Source organism: Schistocerca gregaria, chromosome X (genome assembly GCF_023897955.1).
Source record: "Schistocerca gregaria isolate iqSchGreg1 chromosome X, iqSchGreg1.2, whole genome shotgun sequence".
NCBI lineage: Eukaryota > Metazoa > Arthropoda > Insecta > Orthoptera > Acrididae > Schistocerca > Schistocerca gregaria.
Genome location: NC_064931.1, coordinates 117,381,466 through 117,409,312, shown reverse-complemented (window position 1 = coordinate 117,409,312; position 27,847 = coordinate 117,381,466). Strand labels below are relative to the sequence as shown.

The following is a 27,847-nucleotide window of genomic DNA, read 5'->3' as shown; positions in this document are numbered from 1 at the left end:
CCGCCACACACCGTCAGGTGGCTTGCGGAGTATGGATGTAGATGTAGATGTATAGAAGTCTCTAGACACTTCCCCGCAGTTTTCACTGGGTACACTCCTTAATTATTTATCACATCACAGAAGTGTTGCCACATATTTGGAGGAGTACCTGTACCACCACACTAAAAATGACACACTTGCAAGGCTAAGTACTGAGCCACACATTTCCATTTCTGTAACTACTTCCTGTGCATCTCTCTCTAGATACATACAGGATGTTACTCATGAAAAGCAAGAAATCCTGGTTCAGGTCCTCGCCTGGCACAAGTAGTAACTGGTCACAGCATATTTGTGTAGCAGCCTTTTTTTTCCCAGTTAGACAGAATAATATGGCAAAAGGAATGAGGATATTGCAAACAACTACTGAAGCAAATTGAAACTTCAAAGAAGTTATCTCACTACTACTTTCACCTAACAAGTTTTGTAGGACGCATTTACAGACCACAAACTTTAATCCTAGGAGATGATGAGTAAACACTGGTTCCTTCAGTGGAGCAAGCAGATACCTTTGGAAGATATTTTGACAAAGTAATAAATCCTGAAAATCTGTTTGAAGCCAAAGAACTGCAGAGATTACAGGTGATGGAAGAAGTAGACCCTGAGCCAGCAACAGATGAGATAAAAATATGCTGAAAGCCCTTGAAAACAATAAGGTTCCAGGCATTAGTGCCATCACTGCAGCATTTTTTCAGTACAGTGAAGGGGAAGCTGTGATAGAAGGTATGAGATACCTTAGTACAAATATGATCAGCAGAAGAAATACCTGCAGAATGGAAAAAGGCAACTATATGCCTGATTTTTAAAATGGACACTGCCACAAAAGGGTGTAATTACTGAAGGATATCACTGCTGAAGATGGAATTAAAGTTTACACCACTCTAAGTTAACTAAAACCACTGCTCGGAAGAACTGTAGGCGCATATCAGTGTGAATTTTGTAGGCAAAACTCTGAATCTATACAACCAAACTAAGGTTACTGGTCCACTATGATAAAGTGAAGTATATGGTACTCTTGTCAACAAAACAATATGGATAACATCAGCATAGATGCTGACAATTTTGAAAGAGTCGAAATATTCCAGTACTTGAGGGCAATAGTGTCGAGTAAAAGTAAGGCAGTGAAGAAAATTTGACTACAGTGGGAAGGGCATGCTCTCCAAGCAGAGGGTACTCTCCCTAACACAGTACTAGTAAATCATCTAACTGGTAGACATCCAAGAGGCTGTCAATGAATGAGGTAGAAAGACAGAACTTTAATAACCTGGAAAGAGCAGATCCAACAGCCAGCACTGCGGATGCCCAAGACAGAAGAAAATGGGCAAACATATGTAATCAATTTTTGTAATGTCACAATTCTATTCAGTCACGATTTGTGGACTGGATGCGTTGATCATTTCGTTATGTTTTATATTTATGTATTTTGTATATGTCTTCTGTCAGGAGCCTAAAAGACCTGTTCGTGTGCAATAAATGATGAAGATGATGATTCTGCAGTTAGAAATACAGTGGTTTCAGTATCATAACTTGTGTGGCTGAACTGCACAAACACTAGTCACAAATGAGCTGAGCGTGAGTACCTAAGCAGACACCCAGCAACAGATATTACACACATTCTAGTTCATCACTGTGTAGGACATTGACAGTTAATGAATATCATCATTTAATAAAATTAAGCTTATTATCATGAAGAAGTCATGAGACCCTTTCACAATAAAAACTTCATAAATTCCACATGCAGAACAAATTGTTCATCCTGCTGCATGTATCTGTCACATTCTACAAAAAATTTCACCTGCGAATTAAATATCCAACTTGTTCACATTAACTAATACATGGTATGCTTTCTTCAGAGCTAGAAGCTTCACAGCTTCAAATCTGGTTACATTCCTATTTGTAATGGTGCACTGGCATGAGTACAGTTAAAAATATAAAATTACCAACTGCATTTTACCACAATTGAGAGTTAACTGGACAACCTGAAGGTAGCAGAAATAAAATGAAAATGGAGAAAAAATCTACTAAAATGTAAATGACATTCTTTCTAGTCACAGTGAACACTATTCAAAAATTTAATAATGACATCTATTGCTAATTCTTTTGTCTTATCTTGTGTAGTTGTAAATTACTGTCACTGTCTCCTCACTGCAAACAAATGTGTATGAAGAAATGATATGCTTGTATCTGTAACAGGGAAGGAAACGTACTTATTTAAGAAGGCAGACAAACAGGTGTATAGCACATTACATGTTCTGTTTAACCTGACTGCTTAGTAGTAGTTTATGACAGTTCATTAGTAATGGTAACAGGTAAAACTCCACAAAAAATACTAAAAAGACGTAACAGCTTTCTGAAATACATGCCCACAGACGAAATAAATAAACAGAAATGCTGTGAGGAACAACAATGATCCTGCATAACAAAGTAAGAAACTCTTAATACATAGCAGAAAAATTACGCAATTCAAAGAAAAGTTAGTACATGAAACAAAGCATCACTCAACAACTAAAATACACTCCTGGAAATGGAAAAAAGAACACATTGACACCGGTGTGTCAGACCCACCATACTTGCTCCGGACACGGCGAGAGGGCTGTACAAGCAATGATCACACGCACGGCACAGCGGACACACCAGGAACCGCGGTGTTGGCCGTCGAATAGCGCTAGCTGTGCAGCATTTGTGCACCGCCGCCGTCAGTGTCAGCCAGTTTACCGTGGCATACGGAGCTCCATCGCAGTCTTTAACACTGGTAGCATGCCGCGACAGCGTGGATGTGAACCGTATGTGCAGTTGACGGACTTTGAGAGAGGGCGTATAGTGGGCATGCGGGAGGCCGGGTGGACGTACTGCCCAATTGCTCAACACGTGGGGCGTGAGGTCTCCACAGTACATCGATGTTGTCGCCAGTGGTCGGCGGAAGGTGCACGTGCCCGTCGACCTGGGACCGGAGCACAGCGACGCACGGATGCACGCCAAGACCGTAGGATCCTACGCAGTGCTGTAGGAGACCACACCGCCACTTCCCAGCAAATTAGGGACACTGTTGCTCCTGGGGTATCGCCGAGGACCATTCGCAACCATCTCCATGAAGCTGGGCTACGGTCCCGCACACCGTTAGGCCGTCTTCCGCTCTCACCCCAACATCGTGCAGCCCGCCTCCAGTGGTGTCGCGACAGGCATGAATGGAGGGACGAATGGAGACGTGTCGTCTTCAGCGATGAGAGTCGCTTCTGCCTTGGTGCCAATGATGGTCGTATGCGTGTTTGGCGCCGTGCAGGTGAGCGCCACAATCAGGACTGCATACGACCGAGGCACACAGGGCCAACACCCGGCATCATGGTGTGGGGAGCGATCTCCTACACTGGCCGTACACCTCTGGTGATCGTCTAGGGGACACTGAATAGTGCACGGTACATCCAAACCGTCATCGAACCCATCGTTCTACCATTCCTAGACCGGCAAGGGAACTTGCTGTTCCAACAGGACAATGCACGTCCGCATGTATCCCGTGCCACCCAACGTGCTCTAGAAGGTGTAAGTCAACTACCCTGGCTAGCAAGATCTCCGGATCTGTCCCCCATTGAGCATGTTTGGGACTGGATGAAGCGTCGTCTCATGTGGTCTGCACGTCCAGCACGAACGCTGGTCCAACTGAGGCGCCAGGTGGAAATGGCATGGCAAGCCGTTCCACAGGACTACATCCAGCATCTCTACGATCGTCTCCATGGGAGAATAGCAGCCTGCATTGCTGCGAAAGGTGGATATACACTGTACTAATGCCGACATTGTGCATGCTCTGTTGCCTGTGTCTATGTGCCTGTGGTTCTGTCAGTGTGATCATGTGATGTATCTGACCCCAGGAATGTGTCAATAAAGTTTCCCCTTCCTGGGACAATGAATTCACAGTGTTCTTATTTCAATTTCCAAGAGTGTATGTTGTGTCAATGACACAACATTGAGGAAGAAGTTTCTCGAATCATATCTGACACACACTGACATGGGAAACATACAGTGGGGAAGGCAGGCAGCATTTGGGATGAAAGTACAACTTAAGTTTTATAACACATGGAGCAAATTAAATTGCAAACTGAAATGCCATTTTCTATTTATTACAACTTTAGTGTATATTGGCTCTTATTAATGAAAATATAACCCCACTCAAAAAACTACTTACAGGTATACTAAGAGCAGGCAGTAATTCGTGTAAATTCAAAACTTAAAAAATAAAGGTGGTCTTCTGCAGTCTGTTTAAGAGAGCATTCAGGATTGGTTTATGAGGATCTGAGAATGCTATTTCCAATACCCACCACAAACATTACAAATTACAAGGGGGAAAAACAGCTATTGAAATATGTAATTACTAGTTTTTTTTTCCTTTCAGTGTGACATTACTCCAAACAAGGCACAATACAAAAAGCTACATATGTGGGACAAAATTGTATGTTGCATGTAAAATGGGCCATCATTAAGAGTGGAAACTCTCTTGTGAATCAGGAAAGTGGGTTGTTTCCAACAGGTTTCTCTGGTAAAAAAACAGTTTGCTGGATCTTTAGAATATTCTTAGCAGTAAAATATGCCTGAAAATAGTCCTGAATGTCAACGCGTGTTGAAAACCAATTTTCAAATCATGATTTCTTAGCAAGGTCTTTTATCCCTCCTCTTGTAATTAATTTCGACTACAGAGCTGTTCATTACCAGTTCATCATCATCAAGGAAATGATTCAAACTACACTAATGGTCATGCATTGGTGGGAAGTGGAAGTTTCAGTCAACCTACAGAAAGCCTACATGCTGATGGTGGACAGATATCACACTACTCCTAACCAGATGAATTGGTACATCATCTGATAAATCACCAAATGATGACAAAATTCAACTACTTCTTCTGAGCTGGTCTGCAGTCTCAGGAGACAACTATGCATATGTAAGAGAGAAGGAATGTGTGTTTCTGTGTGTGTTGCACACACTAAAACAGACTTTATTCAAAAGCTAAGCAACTTATTACCCTCCTCCTGCCTCTACTGCCTTCTGTGTAGCCTTGATGAGTTCCAATTCCATATCCTCACACATTCCTAATCCTCCCTTCACCCCAAACAATCAGCTACAAAGGAGTACCCCCTTGTCACACAGTATCACCCTGGACAGGAACAACTGGAGCATATTTCTTGCCAGGGCTTTGATTCACTACCATTATACATGGAAATGAGGGACATCCTACCCAAGACCATCCCCCACCCATCCTATTAGGTATTCTATTGCCCACCAAATCTACACAACTTTTACATCTACATGGTTACTCTGCAATTCACACTTAAGCGCCTGGCAGAGGGTTCATCGAACCATTTTCATACTACTTCTCTACCATTCCACTCTCAAATGGCGTGTGGGGAAAAAGGAACACCCAAATCTTTCCGTTCAAGCTCTGATTTCTCTTATTTTATTATGATGATCATTTCTCCCTAAGTAGGAGGGTGTCAACAAAATATTTTCACATTCAGAAGAGAAAGTTGGTAATTGAAATTTCGTAAATAGATCTTGCCGCAAAGAAAACTGCCTTTGTTTCAGTGACTGGCACCCCAACTTGCACATCATATCAGTGACACTCTCACCCCTATTGTGTGATAACATTAAACGAGCTGCCCTTCTTTGCACTTTCTTAATGTCCTCCGTCAATCCTACCTGGTAAGGATCCCACACCGTACAGCAACATTCCAGCAGAGAACAGACAATTCTAATGTAGGCTGTCTCTTTAGTGGGTTTGTCGCATCTTCTAAGTGTTCTGCCAACAAAGCGCAGTCTTTGTTTCGCCTTCCCCACAATATTATCTATGTGGTCTTTCCAATTTAAGTTGCTCGTAATTGTAATTCCTAGGTATTTAGTCAAATTGACAGCCCTTAGATTTGTGCAATTTATCATATAGCCAAAATTTATCAAATTTCTTTTAGTACCCATATGGATGACCTCGCACTTTTCTTTGTTTAGTGCCAATTGTCACTTTTCGCACCATACAGAAATTCTCTATAGATCATTTTGTAATTGGAATTGATCATCTGATGATTTTACTAGATGTTAAATTACAGCATCATCTGCAAACAATCTAAGGGGGCTGCTCAGATTATCACCTAGATCATTTATGCAAATCAGGAACAGCAGAGGGCCTATGACACTACCTTGCAAAACGCCAGATGGCACTTCTATTCTACTCGATGATTTACTGTCTATCACTACGAACTGTGACCTCTCCGAGAGGAAATCACAAATCCATTCACACAACTGAGATGATACTCCATATGCAAGCAATTTGATTAGTAGTTGCTTGTAAGGAGTGGTCTCAAAAGCCTTCTGGAAATCTAGAAATATGACATCCTGGTCATTCCTATGCCAGTCCCACTCACAATACCTTGCCACAGGTATCATATCCCTGTGAAATACAAGGTGCAAAGCCTGTTCAATCCATCCACCCAGCAATTCCTGCTCCAGTCTTGTCACAAGCTTATCCTATCAGAGGCAGGGCTACCTGAGAAAGCACCCATTTCATATATCAACTCTGCTACAATCACTGCACAGCTTCTTATGTAGGTATAACAACCACACAGTTGTTGACCAGTATTAATGGCCACCACTAGACAGTAGCCAGGCATGAAGTTGACCACCCAATAGAACAACATGCAGCTCAGCACAGTATGCTCTATTTCAATGGCTGCTTCACAACCTGGGCCAACTGGATTCTACCCTCTACAAGCAGCTTTTCTGGACTGTGCAGAAGTTATCATTCCCACACACCAGTTCTTCCTGTAGCCCTCCTGGTCCCAACCTCCACTAACCCACTCCCCACATCCCCCAACCAATAGCTTCCCCTTCCTCTGTCTAGTGACCCTCTCCCAATCCATGTCACCTTCATTGTGCATCGAACCTCACAAGCTCCAGTACCCCTCCCTTCCATATTCCTAGTCAGCCAACCTGCTGCCTCTCCCCAAGCCACTACACCGACAAGGAATTTATTCCAAAAGTTAGCAAGTGTTTTGTCTCTTTTGCTTGTGCCTATCAACAACCCAACTTTTCTGCTACTCAGTAAATGGGCTCCTTTACTCCCGAATGATTTAAAATAAATTAAACCTAGTCAAAGGTTAGAATCAACTCATAATGTAGCCACTATGTACATTTAAAACATACTAATATGTCAGAAATGGGAAGTGTATTTGGAATTCCCTGACTGCATATCATTTACAATTAGCTCACAGCAGATTGGTAGGCGTCTTACACATATACAACTATTTCTCTAGAACTACGTAAACCAGTATTTCACAAACACATGCAAAACACAAGTATTACAATAGGATGAAAAAGGAGTAGTGAAGAATTCAACTAAGCTGGATGAGCAAGAACGCCGTCATGGCATTTTGTGTAAAAAAACAAAATTCAGGTATGGATTCTGCAGAGAAACTGTGGCTCCAGTTCAAGTGAACAGTCAAACAGGCTATGCAAAAATACATATGCCTTGCTATCTGGAAAAGTTAATGGTGCCAGATATTGATTATTGTTTTGGAACACCACGAAGCTTCTTAAGTGGAGCACATGCTTTCACAATGGACATGAAACAAAGGATAATACTGTTGATAGTGGCATGCTCCTTAAAACATACTTGCTAAGTAGGAAAACAATGTACAAAGCACTCTCTAATTGTGGCACAAACTCCTTCCATAGACACTCTTCCAGCAGCCTGTGTAGTTAAGCCACATGTGAAGGTTCTCAGGGCACTTAAGGATATGAGGACAAAAACAGACAACAGCTATACAGTGTTCGTAGACCAACAAAATTCACTGGCTGTGGGCGCTATTTGATCATACTGTGGACTTTCTGGTGGGCAGGGTGCAATGTGTTACAATTATCACCCACAGGCATAATTTTAAGTGTGTGCCATCGAAGTGCGATGGGGACATCCACATCTCAAAGTTTTAGAAAATGATTTAACTACCTGTGAGACGGCATTTTTTGACATTTTAGTTATACCTTGTCAGATCTTGATAAACTATCTCCTGAATGTTAGTTCTCGATGTCAAGAAAGTTAAAAAGTTTCTTTCATGAAATGTAATAATGTAGTATTTCTTTCTCTGCATGATTAATGATAACTGGAATCAATCATGTCAAACAAATACCAGGGAGTAGCAGGGAATATGAAGCTTTAATGACCACACATTACTGGAAGGATGTGAAAAGTGTAATGTTTTTACAAATAGAGTGGCTAAAGACACTTTTAAGGGTTGTACATTTCTGCTCAAGTGTGAGTGATCCATATCAATTTACACTAACAAGAGGCAAAAAATTTATACAGCTACTGCAGAACAAATGCATATGGGCTTCTCTCTCTCTCTCTCTCTCTCTCTCTCTCTCTCTCTGCAAAGAAATCAGTCATACTTTCCATACTCCATCTACAAGTGCAATGGGAATAAACCTGAATACACGATAAAAGCACACCCTAAAATACACACTTTACAGTGCTTTGAGAAGTATAGATGTAGAATAAAAACAAAAATACTTTCAAAGAGAATTAACTCCATATTAACGTTAAGAACTATTCAAATAAAACTAAACTCTCTAAAAACATTAATAAAATTACTGTAATTATCAGCATTTGCAGAAGTAACAATAACAGTGAGAAGAGAGTTCTGTATTATGATCTCAATCCTGTGAAGTAACATACATGTAACCAAAATGAGAAAATAATGTCTAGGAAATAAGGGTTCTAAAGTGCATTCCTTAAGAGCTATAAGCACTTGTTCATCTTTACCTCAGCAACACACATCACTCCTACTGAACAAGTGCTCATATCTCTCAAGGTAGGCATTTCAGAGTCCATGTTCACTAGACTTTTTTCTCGTTTTGGTGCATACTACCATCTCTGGAAGGTTCCAAGAGGCGTTCTACTTCACCTTGTATATGCTATTAGAGATACGGCTACCATATATGGAAAGAGTTATTATATATATATATATCCCTCCTGGAGGACATCATTTTACTGTAGTAGGTATCCCCAGTGCTGGGGAGGGAAGGCGAGAGGGAGAAAGCTTTGCACGCCTCAATGAAGCTCTGGACTTTGCCAGCAGTAGCATAGCTTCTGGTAGGGCCACTCAAGCCAGACAAGCCTTAGCACAGGAGCTTGACAAAGTGTGTCACAATCTGATTATCTCGATAAACTGGCTTGTGCCTGGGCCAAAATTTGGCATCCCCTACAAAGCACTTGAGAACTGTGGGTCAACTATTTGCTTTCCTTAACCCACACTGTTAAAGAAACTCCAAAAAATCTGGATGGGCAATAAGCTGAAATAACACCTTTCATTTTTGTACTTGCTTCAACATATCAGTAAGGAAAGTTAGACATAAGCTAAGATGTAAATCAATTATTACTTCAAGTTTCATCATATGAAACGGTTTGCTCACACAGCGTCACAATCTTAGCTGCCAGTTTGTAGAGATCAAGCGAACAAAGGGCCAAAGGAAGTCATCACATCAATAACAAAAGGCAATGGTGCTTCCTTGATTGCCTACCAGCATCTGATATTACAGACTTACTTCCAGATATCTCGCTCATTTAACATCTACTATTCTGCTGGATAAAGGTGTGTAATTCAGATAATACATGTTGCCCACTTTACAACCCCTTTTAGACAGCTCTCTTAACAGTTGGATATACTCTCCAGTATCGCACCAGATGTACTACCTCAGAAAGTTTTTTGCCAACAACAATTCAGAATTTTCGAACAGCAGCAATATTCATAAATGTAATATTAGAACGAGAAATGACTTACACTTTTTGTCACTCTGCAGTTCCATCTTGTGTAAATGAAATTGGACAGCAGCTGGTCAAAGACTTGAAGAAAATAAATACCAACAGTTGTACTTTTATTAATTATTTTATTTGACAACCAGTTTTGGAGCCTCATTGATACCATATTCAGGCCCCTGTACAAATCTTCAAGCTTACCATAGACAGCAAATCTGATACACAACATTAGTTATTATTGAAACTAAATTAACCATACATATGCATCAGTAAAAAAATATAAGACAAAGTAAAATGCATGACATACAACACTGGTCACAGACTAGCCTGTACCTATTAAACATATTGATAAAAACTGCTTAAAATACAATGTCAACACAATATTATGAAATAAAGTAAAAGTTCCCATATTGTACTAATTAGAAAAGCCTTCATTGAAAAATAGGCTGAATCATGTCGTACAAACAATGGTATCACATACAGTGACCATACTGTAAAGAAATGTCCTAAAGACAGACAATTTGTCTCACTTTATAAATACTGAAAAAATAAGGAGCTGAAATAATGAGTGCATAAAACATATTCCTTTATCAGGTTTTACGCATTTGGTATTTCAGCTCCTCATTATTTAATACACATGTATTGGGACAGATTCTCTGCCTTCAGGACGTTTCGTTACAGAACAATCACTAGATGTGATACCACTATTTGTACAATGTGACCCAGCATATTTTTCAATGAAGGCTTTTCTAATTACTACAATATGAAAACTATTATTTTACTTCATAGCATATGCATGGTTAAGTAATTACAACTGGTGTTGTGTATCAGATTTGTTGTAGTAAGACTGTCTTTGTCAATTTATACAGGGGCCTGAAAATGCTGCCAGTGACACACAAAACTAGTACTCAAAGTAATTAATAGCAGTACGGATGCCAGTATTTATTCTCTTCAAATTAAAACCTTTGACAAGTTACACAGGTGATGTAAAGAATTTACTATATACTAAAATTAATTTCAAACATCGAAAGACACCAGAAAGAGACGAATCAAGTTCTATGGACACCTACACAGATTACCTGGAAACAGACTAACTAAACATCTATTGGACTATGTGACATCCCTTAAAGCATCAATACCTTGGGTAACTGAAATTGAGGAGGATTTGAGAAAAGCAAAAAACTGACATAACAAACACATCAGACAGAAGCAAAATTGACAACTGGAAGTTTATTCCAGAGAGGGAACCAAAACCATACCAACCAAAGTGGACCAAAGAAAGAAAGAAGGCCTTTGGGGAGAAAATGAAGAAATATTGGTAAAAGAAAAAGAACCACAAGAAAGACAAATCACCTGCTTACTGTTCTCCAATGGGGATATTCACTAATAATAATAATAATAATAATAATTTCAAACACAAACTGCAATTCTACAGCTCCTTCAACTCCATGGAAGAAATTCTTAATGTACAATGCTAATAACGTGTGTGTGTGTTTTAGAGAGAGAGAGAGAGAGAGAGAGAGAGAGAGAGAGAGAGAGAGAGAGAGAGAGTCCAGTTTGATCAAAGAGTGACACAGCACAATGCTCAATAGTCTGCTTCACTGATTTACAATTCATGCCACCATAATTGCATAGGTGGAAATTCTTGCTCCCTTTAACATTTCCTTCAGTCTTACAACCATCTGAGCATAAACCTCAGATAATCCTTGCCCTACACTTACCTCTGGCCCCAGACACCCCAACAGTTTGCTGACTCCTTGCTTCCATTCTAGGCTACCTTGTTCATTTTATATTAACCTGCCCTCTTCAAAAATCCTAACATGTAACTATTACAATTTGATCTCACTGTGTGACATAGTTCCATCTGTCATACAAATTTATATATACTCTTCATCAAATACCTGTAATGTCAGTTACATTAACAGAAACTTCCATTTCCCAAACTCTTTTACAATAGTCATTATCTTACATGGAGTTTTCCTGCACTATACTTTCAATACAACCAAACATGTAGCAACTGTTTGTCACCTCAATTTCTTGTTGCTGTTGTTATCTTCAGTGCAGAGACTGGTTTGATGCAGCTCTCCGTGCAACTCTATCCTGTGCAAGCTTCTTCATCTCCGACAAACTGCTGCAACTTACATCCTTCTGAATCCGCTTAGTGTATTCATCCCTTGGTCTCCCTTTGCGATTTTTACCCTCGATGCTTCCCTCCCATACTAAAGTGGTGATGCCTTGATGCCTCAGAACATGTCTACATCTACATCCACATCCATACTCCGCAAGCCACCTGACGGTGTGTGGCAGTCCTACCAACTGATCCCTTCTTCTAGTCAAGTTGTGTCACAAATTCCTTTTTTTCTCCCAAAGTCCATTCAGTACTGCCTCATTAGTTACATGATCTACCCATTCAATCTTCAGTGTTCTTCTATAGCACCACATTTTGAAAGCTGTTTCTATTTTCTGCGTGTCCAAACTATTTATTGTCCATGTTTCACCTCCATACATGGCTACACTCCATACAAATACTTTCAGAAAAGACTTCCTCCCACTTCACTCTATAGTCGATGTTAACAGATTTACCTTCTTGAGAAATGCTTTCCTTGCCATTGCCAGTCTACATTTTATATCCTCCCTACTTCGACCATCCTCAGTTATTTTGCTCCCCAAATAGCAAAATTCATCTACTTTAAATGTCTCATTTCTAAACTAATTCCCTCAGCATCACCTGATATAATTGGACTATATTCCACATTTTACACAAGGACATACACATTTATTAACTATACAGGGTATCCCAAAAGGAATGGTCAATATTCAGTGATACGACAGGAATGACCATTTGAAGGAAAAAGAAGTCTGCTAAACATTGGCTCCAAAATGCATATCTTAAGTCTATGAGCACTTCTTTACCTTTGGTATTGCGGAACAAATCTCTTCTACTGAAAGATCTTTGCTTTCCGCATTTTGGGATAAGAAACTGTCTAGTAAACATGGATCTAAAATTAATACTTTATGAGCTATGAGCACTTATAGAGTAAAAGAGATATGTTCACAGTAGTGAAGATGAACTAGTGCTCACAGCTCTTAACATATGCATTTTTGAGCCCATGTTTACTAGACCTGGGGGCTTCAAATGATAGCTCCTGTTGCATCCCTTAATATTGACCATTCCTCCTGGGATACACTGTATATTTTACAGGTTTCACATTGCAGTATTCATCACAACACCCCTTATAAAATCATGAAGGAGTTTCAAATCTCAAATAAGTTCACTGAAATTAAAGTAGGTATCAGTGATTCAAGAGCAATAGTAAGAACTGGATGAGCACACTCAACATTTCCCCATAAGAACTAGGCTAAGACAAGAAAGTGCACTGCCATGGGCACAATTTAATCTCATCCTGGAGAAAGTCTTATGAGAGAGAGAGAGAGAGAGAGAGAGAGAGAGAGAGAGAGAGAGAGCAAAGTTAAGAGTGAGTAATGGGCTACAAATGGAAGGTAGCAGGTTTCAGATATTTGCTTACACAGATGACATATTGTTAGTGAGCAGGAGTGAACAAGACCTTGGGGAGATGTATAAAAGGATCACCTCAGCAGCAGATTAAGCAGGACTACCTATCAATAAACCAAAAATGGAACATATGCAAGTGGACACAACCAAATATGCACAAGAGCACTTCACAGTTAACAGACCCAAGTTCAAGTAACTGGGAAGTAGGTACAATTATTGTAATAAAACACACACACATTCAATATTTATGCTGGCTCCCGATGTCTATATGCCTGTTCAAGTCTAAAGCCGTATCACATTTTGTAAAACAAAGATGCTGTTAAATGTCCCATTATCCCCTATGGTTCAGAAAGCTGGACACTTGTTAAAAGGGACACAGCTTCCAACATTTGAAAGAAATGTGATGAGACTAATCTGGAGACTGGTAAGAGAAAGCGACACTTCTACAGCAAGAAAGAATAACAAAATTTGTGACATCATGAACCAGCCCAACATTTTACAATGTCAAAAAGAGCAGATAACTGCAATAAGTAAGTACCACAATCTGTATGCTAGATACCTGATTCCCTTATCAAGCTTTCATTGCCAATATTACAACAAAAATATCCATGGGTAGGCAAAGAAACAGAGTGGAAAACAACATGAAGAAAGATTTGGAAGTTCAGACTGTAGTCAATTGGGAGGAAACAACGACAGACAGAATGCAGTGCAGACTGATTGCTGATGAAACACGGTGTCTACAGGTCTGATGACTCCTGGATAAGTTAGTAAGTATATTGCAGATTTCCTACAATTACCAGCCAACCCCCTTTTTTTTTTTTTTAAAAAAAAATGAGGTTCAATTTCTTAACAAGCACAAATATTTGATTCTCAATTAACCTTTAATTCACTTCAGTATCAAAATTCTCATATCATTAATCCCTCAAAACTGTAAATATATTCTGTCTTACTTTATCAATCACAACAACAGGAGTTTTTCAAGAGAGCTTAAAAACAATACAACACAGGAATACAAGGATAATATACCACTCTGTATTGAAAGAGGAAAAAAATTACCTCAGATTTGGTATCCAATGGTTGCTGATGGTCTCTGTGCAAACACATGTGTGCCACTTTAATAACATGTTCCAGCTTCCTTGGCTGTTCTTCCACCTTTGCTGCCAAAAACAATGATGCAGCAGCCATTGCATTGCGGTGAAAATGCGTGAATGAGTGAAACACATAGAAACGGTGCATGTATACAATTGCTGTATTGATGCATAGTTGAGTACTATGAACGCTGTTAAGGTAAATTCATAGTAAACAGTGAAAATGTGATACTTTCATGTTAGCCATTGTGGACTTTAAGAAACCACATTCCATGAAAGATAAATGTAGCATCCTATGAGAAATTCCACTAGCTGTTTAAAGCAACAATACTGTTGTCAAAACCCACACATTTCAAAGCACAATCAGGACTTCTACTTTAAAGAACTTCACTGAGCATTAATGACAAAAATCAAATCATTTTCAGTACCGCAACATACAAGCAAGCTCAAAAAAATGATTTAATGGGTAATTGAAACCAGGTCGGTACAAAAATATCAAAACATTAAATTCAAACTGCCTTTGACCAAAGTTTCCTGTCCTAAAAACCCTACAACAGCCACAAGTAAATTAAATATATGGTTTCTATTGACTGGAGTTCAGCTACAAAATATTTACAGAACTCCCATCATATAGCTTATTGGCAACTTCCTGGACCAGATCACATATATCCAGAATTCTCAAATAATTTCAATGTTTTCTTCCCTGTGAATTACAAAATATGTTAAGTGTGCCAGCACTTGGTGAAGAGAATATTTTCTTGGATTAAAACGGATGTTATGGGTTCAATAAGCCAACAAGTATGTATGTTGTGTTAACAAGGTGTTCTTTGTATTAAAAAATATACTTCACTCATTCCTTCTGGAACGACCATATTATACGTAGCACATACAAATAATATCGCATGCCTAACATGAATTTTCAAGTTTACTGTTACACTAGTCTTGGCACACAAATTTCTCATAATTAATTTTGTTATATTTAGAAACCATGTATAATTATCCTTCCATTTCATATGTCACAGGTAGTAATTTCTTAAAAACGGCAATACATATATCTTCCCTAAAATATTGTGAAATGCCCCTCATTTACAGAGAAAAAGATTACATGTACATGCCTAAATGCTGCATAAGGATATTTCAGGCCATAAAGAAAATTTTATGTACATGTTTGGTGGCAACAATAAACTGAAATGTAACTATAAATAACCCAACAACCAATCAAGCAAAAAATAAACATTAGGTGACCAAAGTTACAGGAAAAATCGTAGGGAATAATAATAATAAAGTCATACCGCTTGATAACACTCAGCAGGGGAGGGGGGACAAAATTAGACCCACAAAATAAATTACAATGCAAAAATAATTTGGGACTATAATGTATGAATTCTCAGAGTTACTAGTTGTATACCCAACAAAATATTGAAATCTTGCACAGTTTCAATTAACCATGACTTGAGCTACAAATGTAATCAACTACCGAATGACTGACTGATAAATACGGCCCGCCAATCTACAAAAGTAGAAATGATGAACTAACTTTCAATTATAGGCCTTTCTCATTCGTAACAGTTGAAACAATGTGTGGACACCCAAGAATTACATATGCCACAAACACTTTTTTCCTCAGTGCAAATGTTTTTTAATTTTTGCAGTGCTCAGAACAGCATTAAGTGATATAAACTGGTAAGAAAAACTTAAGTACAAGAATTAGAGTGCCATACATTTGAGTTTCATATCCACATGAATTACTTAGCAGTATTTCACCTGAAAGATTAAACATTATCAATTATGTACGGAAATTAACCACAACATTTTGCAGTCTTCCAATCTTGATGACATAAAATGGCAGTATGGTAGTTCTGGTTATTACAGCATTAATCCCAACATTCACAAATATTGCAAAGGAGATTTTCAGTCAAATAGCAAATGCAGTGTAATTCTAGGCAAATAATTGTGATTCATAAATACTGACCTACATTGTCTACTGTGGACAAACAGTCTCTCTACTCAGATGAAGCACTAGAGACAGTTGAACACCATGTGGCACTTTAAAGAAATCCCTTGCTGTTGTCCATATACATGCACATACACTACAACAATATCTGCGAATGACATTGAACTGAATAGTTTTCTTGAATAAAGAAGATTAAAGAAACACTAATTTCACAGAACAGCGCCATTGTGTGAATGACAATGATATTAATGGAACATGCTCAGCACTAAAACACCCTTGTTATATTCCTACAATGGATAACATATTGTTAACTCTTCGGTTACCCAAATCTGTTCCGCTATGTTAATATGGATAACTGTCAAACGATTCACAATTTTATTGTATATCTGGGCGCGAATATTTAACAAGCGTCCCACGAAATAATTCCGAAATGGTACTGATATGCAATCAAATCTAGGATTAAGACATCTCATTAACGACACAAAATGTTTTGATATCGAGAAGAATAAGAACACACACACACACACACACACACACACACACACACAGTGGACAAAAGAAGCAAATAATAGTAAAGCACTAACCCAGGAATCAAACGCCCTAAACACGAATGCTTTGCAATTATAGTGCAGTTTTCTTGCACTAAATTTGGAAGAAATTCTGCATTTAACACGGATTGAATAGCAGAGTATGCATAAATGACGACCTTAACATTGCAGTACATAATGAGGAGGTGAAATCCTCGACACAGTTTATCAGTAAACAGCTTTGTGTATCTGATATCAATGTCGAACAATGGAAAACCTATGACGGAATAATAACAATTATCACATAGCACAGGCACAGTTAGATGTATAAACACGACAATACTTTGGTATCTAGAACCTGAATTTGTTTAGTATTCAATTATATGGTTACAAATAATTTTAAGCAAAATGAACTGCTAATAACTAGCCTTTAGAAAAAAAAATTATCTTGTAAGACAGTGAACTGTATATTTTACATTCTTTATCGTCAAAGGCGTCCTGTACATAATCTAAACTATTAGCGTCACTTATGATCCCCTAATCGCGCAAACTAAGTTGACCCTTGGCGCAGTGACTGAGGGAAGCGATCGCAAATGCATTTCCCATTTACAGTTGCTCCCAACAGCCACCGCGCCAGATGTGAACTTAGTTTACGTATAAATAAAGATATTCACTCAAACTAAGTTAACATTTGACGCGGTGGCTGTTGGGAGTGCCAGTATATGGGAAATGCATTTACAGACGCTTCCGTCCGCCACTGCGCCAAGAGTCAGCTCAAAGAATGAATACACTTAGGAGTGTGGAACTCAAACAGATATGCCGTCTCTATCTTCTCGGATTAGCAAGTGTCAGGACGGAAATGAAGCAGCACCTGAAATCTGAACTAAAACCATAATTTAAAGATCGTCTCGCTAATAATCTCTAGATCATAAATTAAAACGATTTGTACATGCTGGGCATTCACTGCATCTCACTACAGTAATAAAATACAACATAAACACAAAGAAACATGCCGACAGAAACATGGTGCACTGAAGGATACACAAGCAGCCTTTGACCCATATCCTGAATAAAGTTCGCTGCTTGTTGTCTATACGATAATTCTTTGTCCATATCATATCCACATCGTCTGCTTGGTGTGTTTCCTAGTTGCTCTTTAGAAAAATACCACTTTTCGTCCGCCATTGCGGTACTATTAACCAGATTTCATAACATTTACGCAAATTCTTCTTCGTCAAAGCAAATCATTTTTTGTCCTGCATGACGGCACTTTCACATAAAAGCTGAACACAATACATGATACAGTTGAATTCATGTCTGATATACTGTTTTGCACCAAACAACTAATACAACATTGCTACCTTGCGCCCAAAACACACGCACACTTACACACTACACTACTACACTAGACAATTGCGAAGCCTTTCTTTGCCTGTGGTGATCTTTGGATGGAAAGGACACACTGACGCTTACAAGATAACAGAAACCACACACTTTTAGCCCCGCAACGTATGGGTGAGAAAATTTAACGGGAGTAGAAGAGTTTGGTCTGAGACTCTAGGATTTAATTAAACTTTAAAATGAAAATTTTGTTGTTACGGACAAACAAGGTGTCCCACAAGGATCTATCCTTGGGCCTATATTATTCTCGTTTTATATAAAGGAAATGCCGACTGACAGACATCCAGACACAATTCTATACGCAGATGACATGACTGCGATAGTCTGTTGCAAGAAAAGAGAGAGTTTAAATAGCCATCTTCAGCAGGCTCTTGCTGAAATCGAGACCTGGGTGAGAAAGAATGGTCTGAAACTAAATCCAACAAAGATATAAATCATTCACTTTACCACGAAACAAGCTGTACAGGATATACTTGAAATATTGTATGAGGACAATCACCTTGCTACCACAAACTGTATCAAATTTCTGGGGGTAATGCTAAACAAGAATTTATCATGATAAGACTATGTAGATGTCATGTGTCGTTAAATAGTCTAATACTTGCAATGAATATTATAAGCAGCATAATAGAAACATCAGTCACAAAAGTTGTATATTACACATATTTTGTGTCTGTGATTAGATATGGTTTAACTTACAGAGAGTTTATAGGCTACAGAAAAAAATCATTAGTGTTGTGGCAGGTGTAGAAAAAAGACAATCATTCAGACATCTGTTCAAAGCTCTTATGACTGCTTCTGGTCTCTGTATCTATGAGACAATTAAATTTTCCAAACAAAACCTACCACTTTCTGAGAATAACCTGTTCAAGCATGGTTACGAAACAGGAAACAAATATCACTATAAATAACCAATTCTTAAGCTAAACTGCTGTAGAAGACTCTTTTTATATGAATATGACGCTAGGAAATAAAATCTGTGAAAATTTTAAAAATTGTGAACCAAAAAAATTTGGGGTTAATTTATAAAAGTACCAAGGAAGTAATATTATTAGATCATAGAAGAATTTATGAATGATTGTCACATATAACTATGCCTTATGTTTAATTTCATTCTATTTCATACTAAAAAAGTACTTTAGGTAAATATTTATTCTTAATTTTTCTTTATTTTTCACATGATTATATTAAATCATTTTGTGGTACTTCAAATTAGTAAACAGCTGTAAATTATTGTGTATTAGAAAGCAGCTTTAAATTGATGAGCCAATAATGTCCCAATCATTTCACCATATATGACATCTAGTGTGACAATTAAGTTTCTATTCTATTCTCTATTCTATATTTATCCACTTAATACGTGAGAATGATATTTAAATGCTTGAAATATCTCCTTTTGTAGCTTCCACTGCAACAGTTCTTGGTTCTTCTAATGCCAGAGTTTTGGGTTGTATGACAAAAAAAAGAGAACATCGTCCTGAAAAGACCATTGCCTGAGAAAGTTCTCAGTTTCGTATGAGTAAAAAAATCGAAGCATATTCTCTTGCGAGGGAGTTCCTTCTCACGACATCCCATTCTTCTTGAGCAGGTTCTCGGTGCGTCTCCACTGGCGTGTCTGGCACACAACGCAGGCGTAATGTTTATTTCATTCAACTCGCTCAAACAGGCAAACTATTCAGTGTACAAATATGGAACTGGCATCAACGTGTCTAGGAGAGTGGCACTACGTTTCGATTTTACTGTTATGTGCAGCAACAACTTAATAAGACGGTTATGGACAGTTTAAAAGAATGCATTTTCTTGGGATGTTACCGAATTTTCGAGATGCGGGAAGCTTTTATGTTACTGAAATTACGTGGACAAATAATGCTCATGAAATCTTAAATTACATGGCATATTCACTAATTACAAATTGGTACTCTGTAAGAGTTTTCTAACATGAGATAATATTCGTTAAATACGATGCATAATGGTCTACTCACGTATCAAGTATGTAAGCGGTCGCCCGTGCAGTTCGTTATGGGAAACAGCTCGCTAACTTTGTAATAAGCCAGTTACTAATTTTTTTGATTCGCCTACTTAATTCCAACACCACAAATTATAAGATTTATGCTCTGAGGAGGCATGATGATGAACATCTGGAAATGTCATTGGCATAGTTGTTTGGTGTATATCTAAGTCATTTCGCTCCTCAGTCTGGCAACTTGGATTTGCTAAATAGCAGCAAAAATGTTTTAATTTTCACCTCTTTTGAAAAACAGCACTCTCTTCTTTCATGGTTTTACAGAAGGAATCTCGCCAAGCAAATAATGTTTTTATTGTTAAACCTGTATAAACGTCTACAGTTTCTCTCGTAAATATTTCTTTGGGCTAGGTATATCTTTTCTTGCCTTCACAGGAACATAAATTCTGCAATTACAACCAAAAAAATTGGTAAAACTTAACTTCAACAGAACTTACTCAGCTCGGAGTATGTAACAGAATTCACTTCAAAAAAACGTAGAAAGTTCTCCACTTGTGAGAAGCTCCTCATGTTTTAGTCATACAAAACCGAAGAATATTCTCTGTTTTGAGCAACTTCCCCCTCCCTTTCACTCACGCTGAGAGCGTTCTCCTGTGACGTATATTCTCGAAATTAATTTATTCACGGCTACCTAAGAATGTTCTCCAAAAAGTCGAGTATTTTTCCGTTTCATTCATATGAGCTGACAATGCGCTTGTAGGGACTCGCCTTCTTCCTCACATATACTCATTTATTTATTTATGCATCCAAAAATCTTTTAAGATTGTGGGAAACGTCATTGGTTTGCAAATATTGCCCCCCCCCCCCCCCCACACACACACAGCTGCAAAAGTGTACCTGCCGACTAATGTTTCCACTTTTCTTCAGTAATAAAATGAAAACATACTAAAATCAAACGAAGTACGTCAGCAATTACTCCACCATAACTGCAAAAGAATGCTCGTGTTTCGAAATACTGCCACCACGGAGCAGTGGCGGAAGGAAAGTGGTGCAACAAAGGACAACCAAGCTGAACTTTGTGTGCCATGATAAAAGTTGCTTCACTTAAGTTGCGCCACTAAAATCTGGGAGTTCAAACATGGAACTGCAGCATTCCACTAGCTATGACGATACTTTCGTTACTTACGTTAACTTGTCTTGACTCCGTGGAGTGGCCCGGAACAATATCGCTGCCCTGATGTAGCTCAACTATTCTCTCTGGACCTGCAGTTTGTTCGCTCTGATCGATGTTTGTAACATCCTTTGTAGTTTGTATCTTGTACGACAATAAACTGTTTTTGTGGAATCGTGCTACCTGTTAATTGCTATTATACGTAACTAATATCCCGAGTACCGTACTTCCTACACCCCCTTTTTTCACCAAGTTTTCTTGCGAGATCAAGCACTAATTATTTTATGAAATTACGCCACTTTTTACTCTCACTGCAAAAATTACACTTATAAATGACGAAAGTATTAACGGCAGCAACATTTAATAATGAATAGTATATTACTAAAGGCCATCGTCTGGTATTCCTGGCCACGTTATGGAAAAATAATAATTCATCTACACAGTACACTCCAGCATTAATTGCATTGCAGCACATTATGATCTCGAGTTTCTTTTGGTCCCCACTCTCTTCATCATTAGTAACATCGAAGTGCATACAAGATAATAATGTAATTGTCTTTCCTTTTTTTGGCACATAGGAAACACAAGTTAAGCCCTCTTGGAATCCAGACAAACTGGAATACACATTTCGGTTTTTTGAGTATGTGAACTCTGGTGGAAGATTTTTTTCTGTTTTTACTTATAGTTCTATCCCTATTTACCTTATGTTCAGTCATTTTCCTTATCATATGATATGACATGAACCATCTGTCTTCTGTTGCATTCCTGTTTGAACAAATGTGACCTCACACATTCTTTCAACGATAATATCAGGTTTGAAACTGGTGTTTTCAAGTAGTCCTGTTTTCCACAGTATATTTCCAGATTATATGTGTACCACCTTCATACCATATTTTGCATACTTTGATGGGATGTAAACTCTGAATCCGCATCTGCACCTGAAGGCTAAAAGCGTTTCATCGAGTGTGGCAAATTCACCCTAACCACAATGCATCTGACAGTGCTCTTCGAAAGTTTGACATATATCTATCATGAGTGCTAATCTGTCAACTTCTTTTTTCCCTGATCTAGATGTACATAAACAAACTGGATAACTCTCATCAGGAACCTAAAGCGAAGGAGTGATGTAAGAGCAGGAAAACATTCTACTCCTGAACTATCTCTGGTCCATAACTCTTCAAGGTTTGTCCTTCCTCCCTTATATAGGCCCAACAGATACACTGTACCTACAAATGTGACTTATTTATTATGTGTTAGTGTTTTCAGTTATTTCTGATATCATAGCTGGACCAAAGAGCAAGTTAAAACATTCACTGGCAGTTTTTGTGTGTTTTGCAATACCGACAAGTCCAGGAAATTTCTTCATAATATTGGAACTTCTAGTTCACACATTCTAAGAAGGAAAATTTTTCTTCCATTTTATACTATTCTTCACTACATACGAGCTTGCTTCATCTTCGTTTTCTGAATAGCTTCTGTCTTTATACATTTCTTCCTTGTCATCAGACAGTTATGAACGGCTATCATGATCGCTGTTATAATGGAAAGTTGGGTCTGTGTCTGAATCGTCGTCTGGTAAGTCACATTCTTCATCTTTTTTAGTTTCTTTCGAATTTCCGACTTCTTGAGTTAAGCTGTACTAATACTGCCCTCATAATCGCGTTGAAAACGCCTGTTAGGTTGACTCATTTCTGAAATTCCAGTGGAATTGAAGACTAGATACTACATGAAAAACACTTACACCAACGGATGAATTGGGTTTCTCAGATTTTTCGCTGGCCACGGTGGTCTCGCGGTTCTAGGCGCTCAGTCCGGAACCGCGCGACTGCTACGGTCGCAGGTTCGAATCCTGCCTCGGGCATGGATGTGTGTGATGTCCTTAGGTTAGTTAGGTTTAATTAGTTCTAAGTTCTAGGCGACTGATGAGCACAGATGTTAAGTCGCATAGTGCTTAGAGCCATTTGAACCATCAGATTTTTAAGAAAACAACTCATTCATAAATATAGTAACAATGTCAACAAATCATCAGCTGCCATACTAACCGTTACATCTAAAGGTTCGTTTGAATGTTTGTGTGAGAGCGCCAGACAACGGCATTACTGTGCATGTGCACCTACGATAATGTAGGAAGGCCGTATTTGGTGTTTGCTCATACGCCTTTCGCCACATTTCTGTTTGGAAATTCGTGAGTAGTAGGGTATCATGTGACCATTTGTGGTGTTGCCACATGTTTTTTTGGAGAGGACATATGAAAGATGTAAGTGTATAATCAACATAGAGAGGCTATCTATGCATTAACAGTTCTCTGGATGACAGCAACAAGCAGGAATAGATGTCATATTTTGTAAGGCCAACACACTCAGCAGTTAAGCTAGATGGATGAATACAACGACCTAAACTGAAGAGCGAAAGAAACTGGTACACGTGTAGGGCCCCCGCGAGCACGCAGAAGTGCCGTAACACGACGTGGCATGCATTCGACTAATATCTGAAGTAGTGCTGGAGGGAATTGACACCATGAATCCTGCAGAGGTGTCCATAAACCCGCAATAGTACGAGCGGTGGAGATCTTTTCTGAGCAGCACATTGCAAGGCATCCCAGATATGCTCAATAATGGTCAAGTCTGGGGAGATTGGTGACCAGCGGAAATGTTCAAACTCAGAAGAGCGTTCTTGGAGCCACTGTATAGCGATTCTGGACGTGTGGGGTGTCGCATGGTCCTGCTGGAATCGCCCAAGTCCGTCGGAATGCACAACGGATATGAATGGATGCAGGTGATCAGACAGGATGCTTATGTATGTGTCACCTCTCAGAGTCATACCTAGATGTATCAGGGGTCCCATATCACTCCAACTGCACACAACTCACACCATTACAGAGCCTCCACCAGCTTGAACAGTTCCCTGCTGACATGTAGAGTCTTTGGATTCAAGAGGTTGTCTCCATACCCGTACACATCTACATCCGCTCGATACAATTTGAGACGAGACTCGTCCGACCAGGACACATGTTTCCCGTCATCAACAGTCTAATGTCAGTGTTGTTGAGCCCAGGCGAGGAGTAAAGCTTAGTGTTGTGCAGTCATCAAGGGTACAGGAGTGGGCCTTTGGGTCCGAAATCCCAGCATGTTTCACTGAATGTGTAGCACACTGACACTTGTTAATGGCCCAGCATTGAAATCGGCAGCAATTTGCGGAAGGGTTGCGCTTCTGTCACATTAAATGATTCTCTTCAGCCGTCGTTGGTCCTGTTCTTGCAGGATCTTTTTCGGCCGCAGCGATGTCGCAGATTTGATGTTTTACCAAGTTCCTGATATTCACAGTACGGAAAATCCCCACGTCATCGCTACCTCGGAGATTCTGTGTCCCTTCGCTCGTGCGCCGATTATAACACCACGTCGAAACTCATTTAAATTTTGATAATCTGCCATTGAAGCAGCAGTGACAGATCTAAAAACTGCGCCAGACACTTGTTGTCTTATACAGGCGTTACTGACCGCAGCGCCGTATTCTCCCTGTTGCATATTTCTACATTTGAATCTGCATGCCTGTACCAGTTTCTTTGGCGCACCAGTGAATATAAACATTATGTACTTCATAGAGTAAATATCTCTGGAGTGAGCATTCACATGCGCAGAACAGATTTTGGGTTGTCAACATACATTGCCGGCCTGGTCACGTGTTGTCGGGACGTCGTGTTTTTGTCCGTATAGCGCCCTGTACATTTCGAATGTCACTGCATTCCTAGTACAGACGGATTCTTTTCGTACGTATCGTGGATTATTTATATATGTTGCTAAGACATTTTAACAGTATCCATTTGATACCGGGAATGAACCAGCCACGTAACTTTGAGGGCGAGTGATATTGCATTCTGCTTCTTTGCGATAGGTGTCACAGTTCAGATGCACTCGATTTTTGGTAGTTTTCGGTATTATACGGCACTTTATAGTATTACAGAGCCTGACGTACATTTTTGCAGTGATAGTCTTGCAAAACGACTAGACAGTACGCTAGTACTTTTGCAAGTTTCCGAAAAACACCGAATTTGCCACACAGCGATTATATTCCTGCTAATTAGTCCTTTTTTCTGCTATTTCTGCATATTTATTTCCACGTTTTTGTGACCCAAAGCACAATTTTTCTTACTGGTGACACACTGAAATGTTTATTTTACGTACTTGCTCCCAGTATATTAAATAAATAGTAGACTGAGTAAGAAAGGGGAAGAAAGGCGATCGGAGAATAAATGTACTGTAAAGCAAGTACAGTTGGTCATGTAACAGTCAATTCATATAACACCATTAAGGGAAGTGGAAAGTGACACAAATGAAAGAGTTTGGGAACGTGTTTACTAATATTTTACGCGTCTTAATCAAATGGTGAAGAAAATAAATTGAAGGCAAAATACACCAAAGAAGATGAATGTGTACTTTGATTAGCTACACTATTGTGTTTTTTTATTTGATTTGTGCGGAAAATGTATTTAAGCTGAATGCAGAAATTGGTAGTAGGTGCCATGGAAAATTAAAAATAGTTGGTATAGTATCTACTTTCAGCCCCACACGTCCAAATTCCCCTTGAAAGTGTTTTGAACATACTTTGGAATATATTGTGGGGCAAAATTATTCCTCCTTATTTTCTGGAGCCACATCTTTACTCGTTGTTCATCTTTCGGGAAACTAAAATATAAATCACACATAATTATCCTCCATGTCGTAGACACACTTAACATGGTCTCCTACTGTAACATTATAGTAAACAAAAAGGTTTGGACACTCATATGTCTTTCAAATCTATATACATAATCGACAAGTCACTGATAAATGCATGGAGGATAGTATTTGCTGAAACAACTAACCATTCCCTTTCCTGTTCCACTAGCAAATTTACGAGAGGAACAGATTGTTTGTAAGCTTTTGCACGAGCCGTAATATTTATTGTATAGTCATAAAATCGTAGAAAAATAGGTCTACACAATCAAGCCTTAATTGTAATGTGTCTCGAAATTTTTAAACATTAGTACCCATAAAAAGTTACTATCACTCCTTTCACATATTTTTCTTTGCATTCGTAGCAACAACAGTAATCCACTATCGCTATTACACTATCAACAAACTGTGAATACACAACAAAAACTCTTGATATTATAAACTTCAAACTCTGCAGAAAGCACACACACACACCGAAGTCCCGAAAACACGTGACAATCCTGGTTTAATGTTGACAACATGTGCAGAATGCAATGCTCACTCCAGAGATATTTACTCTATGATGTACTTCTCTGATACAACAGAAGCTTCGTATTGTGATAGAAAGCTCAGGTAAAAGAATTTTTTCTTAATCATAAATCGTGCCCTGTGTATGTTGAAAGTCGCAGAGAGGGTATTAAGGAATAATTAGATGTCAATAGGGGAGAATAATTTTCCCTTAAATTTATATCTTGATGTATTCAGAATGTCAAACGGTGGCCAAATTATTAACTGAGTTTGGTCACCTCATTGTTTCCTCTTAATTTGTAGAGGAATGTTATTAGTCTATTCTGAAAACCTGTTGTTAAAACATTACCAGTACTTCCCTTGTAGGTTAAACCATTTCTGCAACACAAAATCAACTGAGGACAGAGGAAAACAGAAGTGGGAAATTTACACAAAATTAATATTGTTGAAATCTTAATGATGAGCATTTCTCATTAATGGCCCTGTTTAAGGTAGAAACACAGTCTCAGCTACATTTCACTGTCGAAGATAGTTGGTAGGATGATGCATGGGAGGGGACCAAGCAGCAAGGTCATCGCTCCCACACAGTCGAAGAACTAACTGTATGCCTAGGTAACAGAGCGCTATTTATTATTTAACTTGTCAATTACTGTATATCATAAACGTGTTTCATTTTATTTCTCTTTATTCCTATTATTTTTATGACGGAAATATTATATTGTCAGTAGTGATTTGTTTTTAGTTGAATGCACAACAAACAGCAATATGTTTCACTTTCATTTTATCCACTCTCAAGTTATCCTTGAAAGCCCACGAGTGTAAAACCAATGGTTTCTACATCTACATCTACATCCATACTCCGCAAGCTACCTGACGGTGTGTGGCGGAGGGTACCTTGAGTACCTCTATTGGGTCTCCCTCCTATACCAGTCTCGTATTGTTTGTGGAAAGGAAGATAGTTGGTATGCCTCTGTGTGGGCTCTAATCTCTCTGATTTTATCCTCATGGTCTCTTCGCGAGATGTACGTAGGAGGGAGCAATATACTGCTTGACTCCTCGGTGAAGGTATGTTCTCAAAACTTCAACAAAAGCTCGTACCGAGCTACTGAGCCTCTCTCTTCCAGTGTCTTCCACTGGAGTTTATCCATAATCTCCGTAACGCTTTCGCAATTGCTAAATGATCCTGTAAC

General features: G+C 38.8%; 1 protein-coding gene across 2 annotated transcripts in view; it reads right to left on the bottom strand.

Moving 5' to 3' along the window:
• LOC126297656 (cyclin-T-like) overlaps positions 1-18,329 on the bottom strand; it is a 116,867-nt gene extending 98,538 nt beyond the window's left edge. Inside the window, exons 1-2 of one of the 2 annotated variants that reach the window (XM_049988738.1) lie at positions 17,946-18,329; positions 14,391-14,604 (exon numbers count right to left, since the gene is read on the bottom strand). In XM_049988738.1, the coding sequence (XP_049844695.1) occupies positions 14,391-14,604; positions 17,946-18,088 (357 nt within the window). In that variant the 5' untranslated portion in view covers positions 18,089-18,329. The remainder of the gene's footprint in view (positions 1-14,390; positions 14,605-17,945) is intronic. The other variant, XM_049988739.1, reaches the window with a different exon arrangement.
• Positions 18,330-27,847: the final 9,518 nt, after the last annotated feature.